The sequence below is a fragment of the Erinaceus europaeus genome, chromosome 7 (genome assembly GCF_950295315.1).
Source record: "Erinaceus europaeus chromosome 7, mEriEur2.1, whole genome shotgun sequence".
Taxonomy (NCBI): domain Eukaryota; kingdom Metazoa; phylum Chordata; class Mammalia; order Eulipotyphla; family Erinaceidae; genus Erinaceus; species Erinaceus europaeus.
Genome location: NC_080168.1, coordinates 113,405,836 through 113,428,090, shown reverse-complemented (window position 1 = coordinate 113,428,090; position 22,255 = coordinate 113,405,836). Strand labels below are relative to the sequence as shown.

General features: G+C 39.5%; 1 protein-coding gene across 1 annotated transcript in view; it reads left to right on the top strand.

Moving 5' to 3' along the window:
- The window catches only part of SLC4A8 (solute carrier family 4 member 8), an 85,913-nt gene that overhangs the window by 22,216 nt on the left and 41,442 nt on the right, over positions 1 to 22,255 (top strand). Inside the window, exons 9-10 of the mRNA XM_060195349.1 lie at positions 832 to 978; positions 4,928 to 5,028. Coding sequence (XP_060051332.1) covers positions 832 to 978; positions 4,928 to 5,028 — 248 coding nt within the window. The remainder of the gene's footprint in view (positions 1 to 831; positions 979 to 4,927; positions 5,029 to 22,255) is intronic.

Sequence of the window (22,255 nt, the reverse complement as noted above, 5' to 3'; positions counted from 1 at the left end):
GAGACCACTTTGTATGTGGGTACTGGTATGCATTTGAACTGTAGTGTGAATTACAAGGCAAAACTGTTGGTGCTCTAGTGCTAAAACATCATTGTATAACATGTCTTTATAGGCAGAGGGAGATAAGATTGTATTTTTATGAGTTCTCTTTGATTGGAAGGCTTATTTCATGGAGGTCTTTCATTAGTAATTTCATCAAAATGTTGCAACCATTATGATCAGGAAAAATTTTCCATGCAGCTTGCTTTTTGTTCCATTATTTGAGGAAATAACAGAACTTTAGAGTCATGTCTTAGCTCTTCTTATTCTAATAGACAAATGTATAATTCTTTTTGTTCTACATCATCTTCAGGTTTTAATTTTTTAATTTTTTGTCCTTTCACTTGTCTTAATTTTTCCACAATTCAGATTCACTATCAGAGATTAAAAGAAAGAACATGAAAACTGGCCACTATCTCTGAGAGCATGAGGGAGCAGGGGCTGAACCTGAACTAGGAGTGATGTCAGCTAGGATGGAGGTTCTGAATCTTTTCCTTGATAGAAATCTCACCTGGCTTGACCTTTAGAGAAAAAGAAAGAAAAATCTATTCTTCAACATATACATTGATAGTTTTTATAAATATTTAAAAAATGAATCATCTTTTAAGATCTATCTATCTACCTATCATCTATATATTAACTAAGAAAACCAGAGATTCATCCTGTTATATGTGATGCCAGGGATCAAACTTAAGACCTCCTGAATACAAGTCTGGCATTCTACCTCCTGGGTCACGGGTGATTGATTTAAGTTACTTTCCACTTTCCTGAAGATTTTTCCCTTTTCTTTAGATTTTTCATGATGTGGCATATAAGGCAAAAGAGCGAGATGATCTCCTGGCAGGTATTGATGAGTTCCTCGACCAGGTGACAGTACTACCTCCAGGGGAGTGGGACCCCTCCATTAGAATTGAGCCACCCAAAAATGTCCCTTCTCAGGTAATGTATGCTATTACTGAGTACTCACCAGGGACACAGCAAAGGCCGTGTGGGTATATGCTAAATAGTACATGGCTGTACTTTAGGATACCTAGAATGCCGTAACAGTAATAAAAATGAATATATAGGGAGTTGGGTGGTAGCGCAGTGGGTTAAGCACAGGTGATGCAAAGCACAGGGACTGGTGTGAGGGTTCCGGTTTGAGCCCCCGGCTCCCCACCTGCAGGGAAGTCGCTTCACAAGTGGTGAAGCAGGTCTGAAGGTGTCTTCCCCTCCACTTTCCATTTCTCTCTGTCCTATCCAACAACAATGACAACAATAAAACAAGGGCAACAAAAAGGAATAAATAAATTATAAATAAATATTTTAAATGAATATGTAGTGATGTAGATTGGCTTAGGTGTGATGGGGTATTGGGATCATGCTGGTTTTAATATTTATTCATTTATTTACTTATTTATTTATTTATTTTTAAAAGGAGAGTAACAAAACCATAGGATAAGAGGGGTAAAACTCCACACAATTCCCACCACCAGATCTCTGTATCCCCTACCCTCCCCTGATAGCTTTCCTATTCTTTATCCCTCTGGGAGTATGGACCCAAGGTCATTATGGGTTGCAGAAGGTGGAAGGTCTGGCTTCTGTAATTACTTCCCCAATGAACATGGGTGTTGACAGGTGGATCCATACTCCCTGCCTGCCTTTCTCTTTCCTTAGGGGGAAGGGCTCTGGGGAAGCAAAATTCCAGGACATATTGGTGGGGTTGTCTGTCTAGGGAAGTCTGGTCGGCATCATGGTAGCATCTGGAACCTGGTGACTGAAAAGAGAGTTAACATAAAAAGCCAAACAAATTGTTGAGCAGTCATGGGCCTAAGGGCTGGAATAGTGCAAATGAAGTGTTGGGGGGTACTCACTGCAGACGATTGTGTACCTTTGCTTTCAGGTATATATTTTGCCCTAGTTTATGGATACGGGTGAACATATGCTCTATCTCATGGGGCCTGGTCTATATCTAGGTTTTGGGACTTTGTTAGGAAGTGAACCGCCTGGAATGGAAGTAGAGAATACTATGAAAGGAAAGGTCTCATCTGAGTAATGAAGCTGAAGGTTTGTCATTTCCACACCTGAAGTCTCTGGACACAGTCTGAAGTGAAGCATGCTGAGGTGGTACTCGTTGCGTTGATTAGGTTGGGATCGGCAGATGCAATATTATTTGGTATGAATTGAGAGAAGCATGCAGGAAAGTGAGCCCCACCCTAGAGGTTCCAGGACTGGGGGAAATATAGGCTCTATAGTGGAAATGTGAGGTTCCTGCTGTCTTAGGGTTCAAGAAGACAATAGATAGTTATTGTTATAATCACATTATTTGGTAATTGGGTTAACTTTGAAAAATCCCTTTGTTAGAATTTGCTGTATCATACTCAACATCACCATAATTTATGTCCTTTGACATTATTTGTATATAGCTGTGCCACCAGTTGCTTCTATTCTCCCTGGTCTAGGTTTTTGAGAGAGTCAACATATCAAAGACTCAGCCTATGTATTAAAAAGACTCAGTCTGTGCTTTAAAAAGTTTGAGACATACAATTAATTTTCCCCCTCTCATATTAATTAAATAGTGATATATATGACTACAAATTAATAAGAGTGTACATAAACACCATTTCCACCACCAAAAGACCCAGTCCCATCCCACCCCCCACTCCCCGTCCCACCCTAACCCCTACTCCCTTGCCGACCCGGGAAGCCGAACATCCACCCTCACCCCAGGGTTTTTACTTTGGTGCTCTACTCCAGATTTAGTCAAATCCTGCTTCTAGTTTCCCTTTCTGTTCTTCTTTCTCAACTTCTGTTGATGAGTGGGATCATCCCATACTCATCTTTGTCTTTCTGACTTAGCTCACTTAACATAATTCCTTCTACCTCCGTCCAAGATGAGTCAGAGAAGGCGGATTCATTGTTCTTAATAGCTGCATAGTATCCCACTGTGTATACCACAATGTATACCACAGCTTTCTCAGCTGTTCATCTGTTGTTGGGCACCTGGATTGCTTCCAGGTTTTAGCTATTATGAATTGTGCTATGAACATAGGTGTACAGATATCTTTTTGGTTGGGTGTTATGTAGTCCTTGGGGTATATTCCCAAGAGAAGAATTACTGGGTCATATGGAAGGTCCATGTCCAGCCTTGTGAGAGTTCTCCAGACTGCTCTCCACAGAGGCTGGACCAGTTTACATTTCCACCAGCAGTGCAGAAGGTTTCCTCTGTCTCCACAGCCTCTCCAGCATTTGTTGGTGCTGTCCTTTTTGATGTATGCCATTCTCACAGGAGTGAGGTGGTATCTCAATGTTGTCTTTATTTCCATTTCTCTGACAATCAGCGACCTGGAGCAATTTTTCATGTGTTTATTAGCCTTTTGGATCTCTTCTGTAGTGAATGTTCTGTTCATTTACTTATTTATTTATTTTTTACCAGAGCACTGCTTGGCTCTGGTCTTTGATGGTGCTAGGGACTGAATCTATGACCTTTTGTGTCTCAGGCATGAAAGTCTTTTTACATAAATATTAAGCTATATTACCAGCTCTCCTAGGGTTAATTTTAAGCCAGCTTTTGAAAAATTGATGTGGAATGGGAAAGAGAAACAGGACATTTGGGAGTGTATTTAAATGAAAAGAGCAAGTTACATAGACTAAATAAGATTCCCCTTAATTTGATTAAAAGATTAAAAGTAAACACCTATCTTTAAAAATAATTTTTATAAGGAGAGTTAATGGTTTACAGTACAGTCATTGACACATGGGTACAACTTCTTATCTCCCTGTGAAATTTCTCTGCAGAGTATTTTCACCTACAACCTAGGTGCTTTTACATCATTATACACCAGGACCCCAAGGTTCTCTTCAGACCCTCCATTCCCCCTCCTTCCCCAGAATCTATCTTTGATGCAATATACTATGCCCAGTCCACATTTCACTTTGTGCTTTCCCTTTCTGTCTCTGTTTACTAAGTCCCACCTATAAGTGAGGTAATTTAGTATTTGTCCTTCTCTTTTTTGGCTTATCTCAACATGGTGTCTTCAAGTTCCTTGCAAGATGACACAAAAGAGATGACTTCATAATTTTTAATAGCTGAGTATTACTCCATTATGCATACATACCACAACCTTTTAGTTACTCATCTGTGTTAGATATCTGAGTCGCTTCCAAGTTTTGGCTATTACTGATTGTGCTACTGTGAACATAGGTGTACATAGGAAACACGTGTTATGTACTAGACACCGGATCAGTTGCTTTACCTGGCCTTCAACTTTTCCAGTAACTTCTCCCAATATGTACAATTACTCCTCACTTAACATTGTGGCTAAATTCATTAAAGTTTCAAGTCCAAATGAAAGGGGCATAAGGAAATGATGTCTTTAAATAATGTGTCCAATCAGTGTTGACCAGGACTTTTTCTTCTGTCAACATTATATTAGAAATGTCCTTGAATCACATGAATGAGGTCCTGGTTTCATTCAGAACATTGCATTAAAAACAAAAAAATACTGATGCCCTTAAATAAACAAGGTTATTATTTGGAGACTCACTGTATTGTTGTCCTTATTTTACAAAAAAAGGAATAAAACTATCTTTGAAGTTCTTTCTATATTAAAATTAAAGTAAATAACATAGAGGCAGATCTAAAGCTAGAATTTAGGTAGTATCTGATACCAAGACCATCTTTTCTTTCTGGGCAATGGAACTTTAGCTGTTAGTGTAGAAGAGTGAGTGAGAGAGAGGGAGGGAGGGAGGGAAGGAGGGAGAGAGAGAGAGAGTAAAAATGTAAACACTGGATTTTTACTTTTGCTTGTTTTTGAGTCATTTTGGAGACTCTCATTGCTATCTCTTGTTACCCCCAAAGATAAAATAGATGACTGCTTTTACTAATTGTCTGGCCCTTTGTTAATAGGAGAAAAGGAAAATGCCTGGAGTTCCAAATGGAAACATTTGTCACATAGAACCAGAACCACATGGAGGCCACAGTGGTCCAGAACTTCAGCGCACAGGGCGGTGAGTTCTGGGATGTTTCATAGCTGCTACTGCTTACTGGGCAAAAGTTGTGTAAAGGCATGAGTCATCCTATTTGCTTTCAGCTTTTTTCTCTGTAGTGTCTTTATTGGCTGGGAATGAGTTTTCAAATGAATTAATTGACTAAGTCTTATAGTAATATCAAATACTGTATTAATTTATTCATATTTTTCAAATCAGCTTCCATGGTCTGTCTTATCTCCAGTCTTTCCCAAACACTGTTCTCTGTGATGTGAACACTGCTGCTCTTCCTCATCTCCTGGCCAGTTACTGATTTTTCTTGTCTTCCAGTACTCTATTGGATAGAGACAGAGAGAAATTGAGAAGGGAGGTAGAGAGAGAGAGACAGAGAGACACCTGTAGCCTTGCTTCACAACATATAAAGCTTTCCCCCTGCAGTTGGGGACCAGGGGCTTGAACCTGGATCCTTGCGCACTGTGATTTGTGCTCTTAACCAGGTGCAATACAGCCTGGCCCTAGGATTCACTTCTTTTAGAGTAATTTTTCCCTATTTAAAGATAGGTTACCCTACATATAACAGCTACATACCAAAAAAGTTTTAAAATTGTCATTGGTAGGGATCCGAGCAGTAGTGTAGAGGGTTAAGCAAACATGGTGTGAAGCACAAGGACCCACATAAGGATCCTGGTTCAAACCCCTGGCTCCCCACCTGCAGGGGGGTCGATTCACTGGCAGTGAAGCAGGTCTGCAGGTGTCTATCTTTCTCTCCCTTTCTCTGTCTTCCTGTCCTCTCTTGATTTCTCTCTGTCCTATCTAACAACAATAAGCAACAAGGGCAAAAAAGAGGAAATAATAGCCTCCAGAAGCAGTGGATTCATAGTGCAGGCACTGAACCCCAGCAATAACCTGGAGGCAAAAAAAAATTGTCATTGGTTTTACGATGATAAATGAAAACATTAAGGTTCTCCAATCAAACAAGGTATGCAAGAATTTTTATGTTCTTCTTTTTGTTAAACACTGAGAGCAAAATAACTTACTAGAATGTAAAGATAAGAGCTGAATGAACATGCCACTAATGGAGAAAGCAAATATGCCTCTTTGTCTTTTGTGTTATTCATAATACCATCACAATGCCCTGCACAGAATAGGCGCTCACTATTTGATGAATGAATAAATGGATGAGTACTTCTAGAATGTCTGTTCTGTGGCATGAGTACACTATGCATGAATAAATATAGAGTAATCTTATTTCCAAAGTCCTTCAGAGTCAGAAAATGCATACTATTTTAGGTGTGTTTGTGTGTATGTCTGTGTGTATCTCAGAATAGGCAATTTACTCTTCTAGGCCAAGATTGTAAAGACACTGTGGTAAAGGAAGCAGGTCCTCAGACTCAGAGGTTTTATTATCAGCTAGGAAGGTAGTTAAAAAGGATGATATTTTGGTTTAGACTGACACCCAGAGGTGTCCTCCAGACTGCAGGAGAGGTTGAGACTGGCTCTTGCTCTGTTAAATTTTGCTTGTATCTAAAAATATCTGTAGGACAGAAATTGTCAAGACAGGACTCTAGTCCTGTACTCTAGTCCCTGGTTTTTACATTATTTTTTTCTCCTTTCTTAAAGTTACATGGTTTCTGTTTGTTGTTTGTTTTTTTACTATTGGGAATGCTCTATTTTTCCACTTTTGGAAATTCGGAGAAAAGCCAGCAGAGGAGGCTGAAAAGCAGGAGAGAATGACATAGGGACATTTGTGTAGTTTGTTTCTTGCTTAGAGAAATGTATTTGAGGGTGGGGAGAGGTAACTAGGCTCTAGGGAGAAATAACTAAAGGGAACCACGAGCTCTTTGATGGAAGAAGTCACAAAAATGAGGGAGCAACTACCAAGTGTGAGTCTAACCTTTTCTTTACATTGGGAGAGGTCTGAATTGAGTGGGGAGGTATTGAAAAGAGAACTGAGTGGAGAAATTGAGTGGGAAGGTATTGTAAGAGAATTCAAAGGAAACACTTATTCTCAGATTATGTTCCAGGATTGAGACTACTCAGAGGTAGTGACTTTTTTTTTTTTTTTTTTGGACTCCAGGGTTATCGCTGGGGCTTGATGCCTGCACTATGAATCCACTGCTCCTGTGGCCATTTTTTCATTTTTTTAAAAAATTTTTTATTTATGGGTGGAGGGTAGATAGCATAATGGTTATGCAACAGACTGTCATGCCTGAGGCTCCAAAGTCCCAGGTTCAATCCCCCACCATAAGCCAGAGCTCTGCTAAAAAAAAAAGATTATTAATGAAAAGGAAACATTGACTAAACCATATGATAAGAGGAGTATAACTCCACATAATTTCACATAATTCCCACCACCAGAACTCTGTATCCCATCCTCCCCCCATAGCTTTCTTATTCTTTAACCCTCTGGGAGTTTGGACCCAAAGTCATTGTGGGGTGCAGGTTGAAGGTCTGGCTTCTGTAATTGTTTCCCCGATGAACAAGGGCATTGACAGGTCAATCCATACTCCCAGCTTTAGGGGGAAGGGCTCTGGGGAAGCAGAGCTCCAGGACACATTGGTGGGGTTGTCTGTCCAGGGAAGTCTGGCTGGCATGATGCTAACATCTGGAACCTGGTGGTTTAAAAGAGAGTTAACATACAAAGCCAAACAAATTGTTGACCAATCTTGGACCTAAAGGTGGGAATAGTGTAGGTGAAGAGTTGGGGGAGAGGGTATCTCTGTTTTGTAGATAGCTCGTAGGCATATTTTAATTATATTCCAAAGGGCCTGTGGCTATACTAGTGTTTTGTTTTGTTTTTTCCACCTGAGCCTGATATCTGACATGCAGGTGGATCCTAATTATTGTCTGGGGAGATGATGTCATGGCTGGCAGAAGGACCAGAAAGCTGGATCAGGGAAGATAGTAGCTCCCAAATATGGGAAAGGTGTATAAATATTGTTGACTATAAACCCCATCGATTTGATGTGATCAGGGGCCCATATTCAGCTTAGGAGCCTATGTGACCGCTGCATCCCTGTAGATCTGAGCTCACGTTCTGTGGTCATAAGTAGGAACGTTCCAAGCTGCCCCAGTATCAGGACCCATCTTCCTCAGGTGTAGCATAGAGTATGTTGTCCAGCCTCCCTTCGGATGATGGAACGTTCTCTACCATTGTTGATCCAAGTTGAGGGCAAGGACTTATGGGGGGCCACAAAGGGGTCTATTGTGTTTTTCCTGATAGTGATGACCAGTAACAATGGAGAGAGGGGTTTATTAGAGGTCTAGGCCCATTATGTCTTTTTGGGAATCTCAGGACTCCCTGATTTTAGCCCCAGCTGATGGAATGGCCTGATAGTGACTAAAGAGTCATCATTAAAGTATGCCAGTCTCTTGCCCTTATTCAGGTTTTGCAGTCTTTGCTTTGATGAGGTTAGCTTTGGACTGAATGAGAGAACTGTAATAGGAAGTAGGTGAGGAGGGTATCTAAGTCTAAGTAGACACTATTTCATTATGAACTTCATACTGACTCACTACAGACTATTGTGTATTTTTGCTTTCAGGTATATATTTTGCCCTAACTTATGGATACATGTGAACATATGCTCTATCTTTTGGGACTTTGTTAGGAAGTGAACCTCCTGGAATGGAATTAGAGAATACTATGAAAGGAAAGGTCTCACCCGAGTAATTAGGGTGAAGGGTTGACATTCCATGCCTGACATCTCTGGACAAAGTTTGAAGTGAAGCATGCTGAGGTGGTCCTCATTCCATTGATTAGGTTGGGATCAGTGGATGCAATATTATTTGGTATGAATTGAGAGAAGCATGCAAGCAAGTGAGCCCCACCCTAGAGGTTTCAGGACTGGGGGAAATATAGGCTGCATAGAGGAAGCGGGAGGCATGTGAAGATCTCCCATTCTGTGAGAGCTCTCTATGTGTGACAGTTTCTTCGGCTGTGCAGAAGCTTTTCAGTTTGATGTAGTCCCATTGGTTTTTTTCTGCTTTAGTCTTCCTTGCCATTGGGTTTGTTTCATCAAAGATGTCCTTGAGGTTTAGGTGGGAAAGTGTTCTACCAGTGTTTTCCTCTAAGTATTTGATAGTTTCTGGTCTGACATCCATGTTCTTGATCCATTTGGACTTGATTTTTGTTTCTGGTGAGATAAAGTGGTTCAGTTTCATTCTTCTGCATGTTTCAACCCAGTTTTCCCAGCACCATTTATTGAAGAGAGCCTCCTTCTTCCATTTAATACTTTGGGCCCCCTTATCAAAGATTAGATGTCCATAGGTGTGGGGGTTTAGTTCTGGGATTTCAGTTCTGTTCCACTGGTTTGTGTGCTTATTTTTGTTCCAGTACCAGGCTGTTTTGATGATGATGGCCTTATAACATAGTTTGAGGTCTGGTTGTGTGATGCCTCCATTTCTGTTTCTTTTCCTTAAGATTGTTTTGGCAATTCTAAGTGTTTTCTGGTTCCAGATAAATGATTGTAGTTTTTGTTCTATTCTCTTAATAGAATGAAAGAATTCCTAAAAACATATGCCCTTCCAAAACTGAACCAAGAACAACTACAAAACCTAAATGCACCAATCACAAACAAAGAAATCTTTCATTTCTTCCAGATTCTCTAGCTCAGTGGTGTATAGTTCTTCATAGAAGTTTCACATGATTTTCTGGACTTCAGTGGTGTCAGTTGTGATCACTCCTCTATCGTTTACAATTCTATTTATTTGAGTCTTCTCCCCTTTTTATGTATTTTAATTTTTTTAGTGAGTCTGGCTAGGGGTTTCTCAATCCTGTTTAATTTTTCAAAGAACCAACATTTGGCTTCATTGATCTTTTGTTTGGTTCTCTTATTTTTGATGTTGTTTATTTCTGCTCTAATTTTAGTGATTTCCATCCTTCTGCTTGTTTTAGGGTTCCTTAGGTCCTCTTCCTCTAAGTCCTTAAGGTGTGCAGTAAGGTCATTTATTAGAGTTTTTTCTTGTTCTCTAATATGTGATTGTATGGTTATGAGTTTCCCTCTCATCACTGCTTTATCTCTGTCCCAAATATTTTGATAGCTTGTGTCTTCATTTTCATTTGTTTTCAGGAACATTTGAATTTCTTGCTTGAGTGTCTCTCTGACCCAGCGGTTCTAAAGCAGCATGTTGTTGAGTTTCCAAATTCTGTGACTTTTAGTAACTTTCTGTTTGTTGTTAAATGTTAGCTTTACTCCATTGTGGTCTGAGAAGATACTTGGGATGATTTCAATGCTCTTGAATTTGTTGATGCTGTCTTTGTGGCCTAACATGTGGTCTGTCCTTGAGTATGTGCTGTGTGGATTTGAAAAGAATGTGTATTCGAGAATATAGCTATCTCTCCTCTCCTCTCCTCTCCTCTCCTCTCCTCTCCTCTCCTCTCCTCTCCTCTCCCGGATCAACTAGGAATACCAAAGGAGACCACCCGGACCGAAACAAGAAAGGACTAGAATGACCACAGGAACCCAGTAAATCACCCGTGAGTACAAACAAGCGTGGCTGGTGACAGAGAGGAGAGAGGGGCCTAAGGAGAGATTAAGTGACTGCTAACAGTTCAACAGTTTATCAGTGGAGACACCACCTCCAGTCTGCTCCACCAACAAGGGGACAGCTGAAGGGAGGAAAGGACTCCCCAGAGACTCACCAAGTGCAACTCTGAGTCTCCATTGCTACTACCCTCAGAATCCGGAGCAGCAACAGGGAGGGACACCAGGGGACAGAGATCTAACCGGGAAACTCAGGAGAAGACCTATACCTGGGTGGCATAGCTGAGGGGCTGTGAAAGTCTCTTTGCATAAGCACTGGATTATCTCTGCCACACCCTGCTTTATCTCTTGGTCAGGAGTCAGTGATTAAGCTAAGAAGCCTATTGATAGTCTAAAAGCCCTCAGGCTCCCATAGCCTACAGGGAAGAAAAAAAAAGAGGCTTTTACACCACTGAGCTCCAACTCAGGGATTGAAAAAACTGTTAACTTCCACCACGGTAAAACCTTTAATTAAATTACTTAGACACAAGTCAATCCAGGCAATAGTGATTAATAATTTGAAAAGTACTGATGAAGGGAACTCATAATATATAAAATGGTTAAAACAACAAGAAAAAATATTGGAGACTCGAACCAGGACAAGAGTCCAGCTAAAAGTCCTCCAGAGGGTGAAGCACAAAACAACGAGTTCAACATCCAAACATTAGCTAAGGAAGTAATAACAGGAGTGAGTAAAGAATTTTAAAAAATTGTAATCAGAAATGCAGGAACAACAAATGAGAATATGGAAGAAAATTCTAATTATCTCATGGTTATTAGAGAGCTGAAAGCTGAAATCGCTGAGCTAAGAAGGCAACTAGCTAAACAAGCTAAAACAGTATCAGAGCAGGGCAACAAAATAGATGAACTCCAGAAAGCAGTAGAGGGCAGAGAGAATAGAATCTATGAGGCTGAAAACAGAATTAGCAAGATTGAGGATGAATTAGACAACTAAAAAAGAAGTAAGAGATCTCAAAAAGAGATTAAGAGATGCTGAAAACAACAACAGAGTCCTATGGGATGACTTCAAGAGAAACAATATACGCATTATTGGCTTACCAGAGGAAGAAAGAGAAGGAGAGGAAGAAAGCATTCTCCAGGACATAATAGCTGAAAATTTCTCTAGTCTAGACAACACCAAAGACATAAAGATTCAAGAAGCCCAGAGGGTCCCAAACAGAATTAACCCAGACCTAAAGACACCAAGACATGTCATACTTAGAATGGAAAGGAATAAGGATAAAGAAAGGATCCTCAAGGCGGCAAGAGAAAAACAAAGAGTCACCTACAAAGGAAAACCCATAAGATTAGCAGCAGACTTCTCCATACAAACACTACAGGCCAGAAGAGAATGGCAAGATATCTATCGAGTGCTCAATGAGAAAGGCTTTCAGCCAAGAATACTATATCCTGCTAGACTGTCATTCAGACTAGATGGAAGCATCAAAACCTTCTCAGACAAGCAACAGTTGAAGGAAGCAACCATCACCAAGCCTGCCCTGAAAGAAGTTCTGAAAGGTCTCCTATAAACAACCAGACCACCACAAATAGGACATATATCAAAACACTCTAAACTCTACAAGAATGGCATTCAAATATCTTCAATCTTTGATATCAATAAATGTGAATGGCCTGAATTCACCTATTAAAAGACACAGAGTAGGAAGATGGATCAGAAAACACAACCCAACAATATGTTGTCTACAGGAAACTCACCTAACTCAACAAGACAAACACAGACTTAAAGTGAAAGGATGGAAAACTATCATACAAGCCAATGGCCCACAAAAAAGGGCAGGAACAGCTATTCTCATATCTGACATGATAGACTTTAAAATAGATAAGATTAAAAAAGATAGGAATGGACACTACTTAATGTTCAGAGGATCAGTCAATCAAGAGGACTTAACAATTATTAATATCTATGCACCCAATGAGAAGCCATCTAAATACATCAAACTTCTACTGAAAGAGCTACAGCAATATATTAACAGTAACACAATCATAGTAGGGGACTTCAACACCCCACTCTCTCAACTTGACAGATCATCCAGGAAGAAAATCAGTAAAGACATAAGGGGGCTAAATGAAGAGATAGATAAACTAGAACTATTGGACATTTTCAGAGTCATTCATCCCAAGAAACTGGAATACACATTTTACTCAAATCCACATGGATCATTCTCAAGGATAGACCATATGTTAGGCCACAAAGACAGCATCAGCCAATTCAAGAGCACTGAAATCATCCCAAGAATCTTCTCAGACCACAGTGGAATTAAACTAACACTTAACAATCAACAAAAGATTAGTAACAGTCCCAAAATGTGGAAGCTCAACAGTACACTTCTTAACAACTTCTGGGTCAAAGAGGAAATCAAGGAAGAAATCAAAATGTTTCGAGAGTTCAATGAAAATGAAGACACAAGCTATCAAAATATTTGGGACACAGCTAAAGCAGTCCTAAGAGGGAAGTTCATAGCTATACAAGCACACATTAGGAAACAAGAAAAGGCACAAATAAACAGCCTGATTGCACATCTTAAAGACCTAGAAGAAGAACAACAAAGGAATCCTAAAGCAACCAGAAGGACAGAAATCACTAAAGTTAGGGCAGAAATAAATAACACTGAGAATAGGAAAACCATACAAAAGATCAATGAAAGTAAATGTTGGTTCTTCGAAAGAGTAAACAAAATCGACAAGCCTTTAGCCAGACTCACAAAACAAAAAAGGGAGAAGACCCAAATAAATCGGATAGTAAATGAAAGAGGAGCTATCACAACAGACACTGCAGAAATTCAATATATCATGCGAGGCTTCTATGAACAACTATATGCCACCAAGCTAGAGAACCTGGAAGAAATGAATGATTTCCTAGATACCTACCAACTTCCAAAACTAAGTCAAAAGGAAGTGGATAACATGAACAGGCCCATCACAGCTAATGAAATTGAAATAGTTATCAAAAATCTTCCCCAAAATAAAAGTCCTGGACCAGATGGTTTTACAAATGAATTCTACAAAACTTTCAAAGAAGAACTAATACCTCTACTTTTAAAAGTCTTCCAGAAGATTGAAGACACTGGAATACTCCCTGCCAGCTTCTATGAAGCCAACATCACCCTGATACCAAAAGCAGACAGGGACACAACCAAAAAAGAAAACTACAGACCAATATCTCTGATGAACATAGATGCGAAAATATTGAACAAAATTCTAGCCAACCGGATACAGCAGTATATCAAAAAGATTGTTCATCATGACCAAGTGGGGTTTATCCCAGGCATGCAAGGTTGGTTTAATATACGTAAATCAATCAATGTGATCCACCACATCAACAAAAGCAAGACCAAAAACCACATGGTCATATCAATAGATGCAGAGAAAGCCTTTGACAAAATACAACATCCCTTTATGATCAAAACACTACAAAAAATGGGAATAGATGGAAAATTCCTGAAGATAGTGGAGTCTATATATAGCAAACCTACAGCCAACATCATACTCAATGGTGAAAAACTGGAAGCATTTCCCCTCAGATCAGGTACTAGACAGGGCTGCCCACTATCACCATTACTATTCAACATAGTGTTGGAAGTTCTTGCCATAGCAATCAGGCAGGAGCAAGGAATTAAAGGCATACAGATGGGAAGAGAAGAAGTCAAACTCTCCTTATTTGCAGATGACATGATAGTATACATGGAAAAACCTAAGGAATCCAGCAAGAAGCTTGTGGAAATCATCAGGCAATACAGTAAGGTGTCAGGCTACAAAATTAACATTCAAAAGTCAGTGGCATTCCTCTATGCAAACACTAAGTTAGAAGAAATTGAAATCCAGAAATCAGTTCCTTTTTCTATAGCAACAAAAACAATAAAATATCTAGGAGGAAACCTAACCAAAGAAGTGAAAGACTTGTATACTGAAAATTATGAGTCACTACTCAAGGAAATTGAAAAAGACACAAAGAAGTGGAAAGATATTCCATGTTCATGGGTTGGAAGAATTAACATCATCAAAATGAATATATTACGCAGAGCCATCTACAAATTTAATGCTATCCCCATCAAGATCCCAAGCACATTTTTTAGGAGAATAGAACAAATGCTACAAATGTTTATCTGGAACCAGAAAAGACCTAGAATTGCCAAAACAATCTTGAGAAAAAAGAACAGAACCGGAGGCATCACACTCCCAGATCTCAAACTGTATTATAGGGCCATTGTCATAAAAACTGCTTGGTACTGGAACATGAACAGACACACTGACCAGTGGAATAGAATTGAGAGCCCAGAAATGAGGCCCCACACGTATGGACATCTAATCTTTGACAAAGGGGCCCAGACTATTACATGGGGAAAGCAGAGTCTCTTCAACAAATGGTGCTGGAAACAATCGGTTGAAACATGCAGAAGAATGAAACTGAATCACTGTATTTCACCAAATACAAAAGTAAATTCCAAGTGGATCAAGGACTTGGATGTTAGACCACAAACTATCAGATACTTAGAGGAAAATATTGGCAGAACTTTTTTTCCGCATAAATTTTAAAGACATTTTCAATGAAACGAATCCAATTACAAGGAAGACTAAGGCAAGTATAAACCTATGGGACTACATCAAATTAAAAAGCTTCTTCACAGCAAAAGAAACCACTATAGAAACCAAGAGACCCCTCACAGAATGGGAGAAGATTTTTACATGCCATACATCAGATAAGAGTTTAATAACCAACATATATAAAGAGCTTGCCAGACTCAACAAATAACCCCATCCAAAAATGGGGGGAGGACTTGGACAGAATATTCACCACAGAAGAGATCCAAAAGGCCAAGAAACACATGAAAAAATGCTCCAAGTCTCTGATTGTCAGAGAAATGCAAATCAAGACAACAATGAGATATCACTTCACTCCTGTGAGAATGTCATGCATCAGAAAAGGTAACAGCAGCAAATGCTGGAGAGGGTGTGGGGTCAAAGGAACCCTCCTGCACTGCTGGTGGGAATGTCAATTGGTCCAACCTCTGTGGAGAACAGTCTGGAGAACTCTCAGAAGGCTAGAAATGGACCTACCCTATGACCCTGCAATTCCCCTCCTGGGGATATATCCTAAGGAACCCAACACATCCATCAAAAAGATCTGTGTACTCATATGTTCTTGGCAGCACAATTTTTAATAGCCAAAACCTGGAAGCAACCCAGGTGTCCAACAACAGATGAGTGGCTGAGCAAGTTGTGGTATATATACACAATGGAATACTACTCAGCTGTAAAAAATGGTGACTTCACCATTTTCAGCTGATCTTGGATGGACCTTGAAAAAATCATGTTGAGTGAAATAAGTCAGAAACAGAAGGATGAATATGGGATGATCTCACTCTCAGGCCGAAGTTGAAAAACAAGATTAGAAAAGAAAACACAAGTCGAACGTGAAATGGAATTGGAGTATTGCACCAAAGTAAAAGACTCTGGGGTGGGTGGGTGGGTGGGTGGGGAGAATACAGGTCCATGAAAGATGATGAATGACATAGTGGGGGTTGTATTGTTAAATGGGAAACTGGGGAATTTTATGCATGTACAAACTATTGTATTTACTGTTGAATGTAAAGCATTAATTCCCCAATAAAGAAATAAATTATTTAAAAAAAAAAGAATGTGTATTCGAGTTTTTCAGGGTGAAGAACTCTGAAAATGTCCAGGAGGTCTAGTCTGTCCATCTCTTCATTTAATTCTCTTGTTTCTTTGTTGATTCTCTGCTTCGTTGATCTGTTTAAGTGTGAGAGTGGGGTGTTAAAATCTCCCACTATTATTGTATTACTATTGATTTATTTTTGTAACTCTTTCAGTAGGTGTTTGATGTATTTAGATGGTTTCTTATTGGGTGCATAGATGTTAATAATTGTTAAATCTTCTTGACTGATTTATCCTCTAATCATTATGCCTTGCCTATCTTTTATTACTTTATTTAATTTAAAGTCTATTGTGTCAGAGATGAGAATGGCTGTTCCTGCCTTTTTTTGTGGTCCCTTATCCTCTAGGATAGTTTTCCATCCTTTCACTTTAAGTCTGTGTTTGTCTTGTTGGGTCAGATGGGATTTTTGCAAGCAACATATGGTTGGGTTGTGTTTCCTGATCCATCCTCCCACTTTGTGCCTTTTAATGGGCGAGTTTAAGCCATTGGCATTTATTGATATTATGGATTTAATGTATTATAGTGCCATTATTCAACAATTTTTATTTGTTTTGATATATGGTAAGTATTATGGTGATGTTCTTGTTTATAAGAGGTCTTTTAGAACCTCTTTCAGGGCAGGCTTGGTGATGGTTACCTCCTTTAACTGCTGTCTTTCTGAGAAGGTTTTGATCCCTCCATCTAGTTTGAATGAAAGCTTAGCAGGATGTATTATCCTTGGTTGAAACCCTTTTTCATTCAGGGCTCTATAGATACCTTGCCATTCTCTTCTGGCTTTTAGAGTTTGAGTGGAGAAGTCTGCTGATAATCTTAGGGGTATTCCCCTGTATGTGACTGTTTTTCTCTTGCAGCCTTTAGGATCCTTTCTTTATCCTTACTTCTTTTCATTGTAACTATGATGTTTCTTGGTTTCTTCAGGTCTGGATTGATTCTGTTTGGGGCTCTCTGGGCCTCTTGAATCTTAATGTCCTTTCTGTTGTTAAGGTCTGGGATGCTTTTTTCTATTATTTCCTCTAGGGTGTTTACTTCCCCTTCCTGTCTTTCTTTCTCTGGCAGGCCAATTATATGAATGTTACTTCTTTTGAGATCATCCCATATGTTGTTTTCAGTGTCTCTCAATCTCTTTTTGAGATCTTTTACATCTTTCATTGTTTTGCTCTAGCTCATCCTTTGACTGGCTAATTCTGTTTTCTGCTTCTGTTAGTCTGTTTTCCCTGCCCTCAGCTTCTTTCTTTAGTTCAGTTATAGTATTAGCTTGCTCTGCTAATTGACCTTTTAGTTCAGCTATTTCAGCTTTCAGTTCTCTAATTACCTCGAGGTAGCTTGTGTTTTCCTTGAGGGTCTCATCTGTTGTTTCCCTAATTCTGATAGCCCTTTCCTCCATAGTTGTCTTCATTTCTGTGATTATTAGGTTTATTATTGTTTGCATACTTATCTATAGTTACTTCTGACTGATTTGGAGTTTCTTCTGGGCTCCTGTCTTGATTCATTGTGGTAGTAGTTTTATTTGCTCTTGATTTAACCTTTTTTTTTATTGATGTGTTTTTTATTTTTCTGTTCTGTCATTATTCAGTTGTTGTGTTTTGAGTACAAGCCATGCTATATTAAATACCTTTATGACAAATGTAACTGAAGCAAGGGTTGATGCCATTCAACCAATAACAGTTCGCCAAACAACACCTCCTTTCCAAGAAAAATAGTGACCAAATCCAAAGGAAAAAGAAAGAGAATGGAAAAAAGGGAAATCAAGAATAGACAATTACACAAATCTACTGTCTACTGTAAATTCTAGGGATAGCAAGAGGAGAAAAGGAAGTAGAGAAGACACACAGAGTCCACTCTGAGTCAAATTTCTTTCCCAAAATAATTCATAAACAAGTATCAATGAATTCAGAAAGCAAAAGAAGGAGGAAGGAAGAAAAGAAGACAAGAGGTAGAAACAAGTTCCTCTCACACTGGATAAGACACTCAGTCACCTAGCAATGGAAAAAGCAACAACAGTTAATTTTGGTCAAGCTGAGGAAGGAGGGGGCAGTAGGGACACACATATATAATAATAGTAACAGTGAAATAGAATAGAGTAAAAAACCCTAACAGTCAGTCTGCAGCTTAGACTGCTCTAGATGGATTGGCTGCAGGCAGCCTGATCAAAGGCAGCCAATTGTTAGAAGTATAAAAAAAAAAAACCCTCCAGGAAGTCTTTCCCAGGCAGGAGTGAGACTCTGATTGGTCAGATATTTTATCACTCAAATAGAGCTCCAGCCACTTGAGAGAGAGAGAGAGAGAGAGAGAGAGAGAGGAGGAGGAGGAGGAGGAGGAAAGGGAAAGGCCTGGAATGACACCCCTGGTAAGCCAGGAATCTTTCTTGGTAAAGAAAATAGCTCAGTGGGGAGCCTTCTAGGAGCAGTTATCCTGCTCCTGGGGGCTGGTTCTGGGGGTGGAGGTGAGAGGTAAGCTTCAGAAATAATCAAAAGATTTTCTTTCTTTTTCCTCCTGGCATCTGTTTTCTAACCAAAGAGTGGTATCACCCTTAGGGCTCCTTATTCACCCTCCTGCTGCCGGCCCAGTATCCTACCCTATCCGGAGAATACCTGGTCACAGGCTGCTGATTGTTGGAGCTAAAGCCAGCAGCTGCGTCCAAGTCACCATCTTGGCTCCACCCTCCCCTCTCTGATATTTTCTAAGGCACTGATGCTACTATGTTCCTACACATAATGAAAAGGAAAGTCTGACTAAAGTATATACAAGCCAACAGCTTCATAGCATTGAGGATACTCTAGAGAGAGGTTTTTAAATACAGATTTATATATCTTTTTTTTATTTGAAGGTTAATAGTTTATAGGACAGTTGTTGGCACATGGGTACATTTTCCATCTTCCCATGATTGGTGTCTGCAAAACACTCTCACCCCCAACTTAGATTCTTTTCCATCATCCTGTGCTAAGACCTGAAAGCCCCCCTCCCCACCCCTTAGCCCTCTCCATTTCTTCCTGCCCTAGAGTCCTTTGCCCTGTTGCAGTACACCCAAACTTTCACTTTGTGTTTTCCCATTCTGTTCTTGTTTCTTAAATTCTGCTCATGAGTGAGAACATTCCATATTCATCCTTCTCTTTCTGGCTTATCTCACTTAACCTTATTTCTTCAAACTCCATCTAAAATAGACCCTGCAATTCCTCTCCTGGAGATATATCCTAAGGAAACAAACATACTCATGCAAAGAGATTGATGTTTACTTCCATTCATAGCAGCACAACTTGTAATAGCCCAAACCTAGAAGCTACCTAGATGCCCAACAACAGATGAGTGGCTAAGAATGCTGTGGTATATATACACAGTGGAATGCTACTCAGATTCATATATCTTATAGAGAATGAACAGTACCTTAAGCACACATACAACCATTGAAGTGTTAACTTGTTCACTCTTTTTATTTAGAGATAGGGAGAGACTCCACAGCACAGTTCCATCTTCCACACAGCTCCTCAGCAACCATGGTGCTATCTGTGGTGCTCTTATGTGGTAGCAGGGCTCAAACATAGGGAGGGCCTTGTGCATAGAAAGGTGTGTGCTCCACTAAGTCAGCTATCCTCTGCTGCTCTTCCCTCTTTTAATCATTGCTGAAGAGATGTTCTCCGTTTCTCATAAACAGTTTCACACAAATCTTAAAAAAATGTATTTATTTACTTTATTGTGAAGGAGAGAGGAAGGGAGAAAGAGAGAGTACCTAGTAGAAATGTGAGAAACAAAATGAGATATAGGCGAATCAGGTGAGCAAAAGGAAAGGTTTAATTAGACAGATTATGAGGGGCAGTCTTCCCGGCCAGAGCAGGCGGAGGAAGTGAGCTGCACACTCACCCCCTACCTCCAGTCCTAATCTGGAAAAATTTTTATAGGGTCTTGGTTCAGGGCTATTTGTGGGCAGCATAGGAAGACCAGTGGTCTTGAGGAAGTCTTTCAGATATGTATCCGATACAGGCAGGAGCAAGGTAAGTTCTTATCTTGTGTGGAGGTCTATTCTTAGCACATTTTTTTCAGTCTATTCTAACAAGATTAAGTTCTTTCCATGAGGGTAGGGGGTTCAGGCCTTAGTATATTTCCTTCAGTACCAAGAGTACTGCTCAACTTTGCATAAGGTAATGCTGGCAACTGAACCTTTGTCCTGTGGGCCTCAGGCATGCAAGTTGGTGCTCTAATAGGCTGAGCTATTTCCCTCATCTTTCACATAAATCTTTGCATTCTGCCCTGAAGGGCTAACCAGATTACTGCAGTAAAGTGAGGTTCATTATTGCAGTAGGAGATACTTCTAGAATAATATCCTTAAAATGAAGGCCACTGGTGATTAAGAGATAATATCCATTTGGTATTAAGATGTGATGTTAGCTAAAGACCTGGAAATACTTGAATTGCCTCAGACTACTTCTGGCTTCCTAAAAGGTCCTGAATGGGTGATTGACCAGGGAGAAAAGCAAGGCAGCATATTTTATTATATAAGATAACCTTGGTCCCAAACTCTGAGGTAGAACTTTTGTGCTCAAAGACCCTATATATAGCTGCTTAAGTAAGCTAGGTTTATCAGACATGCTGAAACCAAAGTCACAAGGATGACTTTGCTTCTCATCCCCTAAGCACAGACCTAGATTGTGATGTTCTGCTAGAAATTGAGGAGGGATGGATCCCAACTCAGCCATCCAAACCAGAAGAGAAAAATCAGTTGGTAAGTTAGAATGGCATATGCACTATACAGACATTACACCTGGATAGATAAGAGCATTTTAATGACAACGAGAAAGCTGAATAGACCCTCTCTCCTGGTATATAGGTTCCCTATCTTACAAGATCTCTTCACATTCCTAGGCAGAGATAAAGGAAGAAAGAAAAGAAGAAATTAAAAAAAAGGAAAGGATTGGCTTAGCCTTCTTTGTGAGGGAGTAGTTTTTTTCCCCTTTTTTTAATTACCGGAAATTCCAAACATTTAAAAGAGAATAATATAATAAACCCCATATGGCCATCAACTATTAACATTTGCAATTTTGTTTCATTTATTTCTCTTGCTTAATTGTTGAATTTTTTGTTTTCTAGATTATTTTAAACTGAATCACCGGAAGCATGTCAATTTACCTGTAACTATTTCAGTATATCTCTGTTTTGCTAAGGAGATAAAAAAAAAATTTAAAAACTATCATGCCATTATAGAATGTAACACAATTAATAATACTTGTAAAAATCATTTAATATTTGGTCTATATACAGTTTTGTGATTTTTTTTTAGTTTATTTGCTTGAGTTAAGATCCAATAAAAGTTTGTACTTATTTATTATGCTTTCATTCTGTAGCAGGTCTTCCTTTTTTTTTTAATGCATTGTTTTGTAGAAGAAACAAGGTAAATTGTCCTATAGTATGCTAATCAGCTCTTCTCCTTTTCTTTTTTTTTTTAAATCTCACCTAGCAACTTTTGCCCTTGTGTAGTGAGTCCACTCTTAAAAAAAGTATCCCTAGGGGTGGGGCATTGGCACACCTGGTTAAGCACACATAGTATGAAGCACAAGAAAAAGTTTCCCAGATTGAGAACACTCCTCCTCCTTAGTATAGGATGACTTACTCTTGTTCTGTCTCATCCTTAGGGAGTAGAGTCCTCAAGTCCTTCCCCTAAGTCCTGTTGACTCTACCTCCTGATTAACCCTTGAGTCCATCCACTTGTCATCCCAGTCCACTGTATCTGGGCTTACTCCACATTCCATTCACTATACTCCTGCCAGAGTGAGCCTTTCAGACTGCATGTTAAGTGATGTTGCTCACTTGTTTACCATCCTTCAGCAACTTGGCAGGCTCTTACAATAAAGTTTTAATTCTTTAAAACAGTTTGCAAGGGCTTTGTGCTGGTTTCTCTCACCTGTTTGTTGGCATTTACCCCATCCCACTCTTATATCCAGCCATATATGTCTCATCACTTTGAACTTGCCGTAGTATCTCACCTCCATGCTAACTCTTTTGCCCAATCTGACTACTGATTCATTTGCTGAGTTTCCACTCA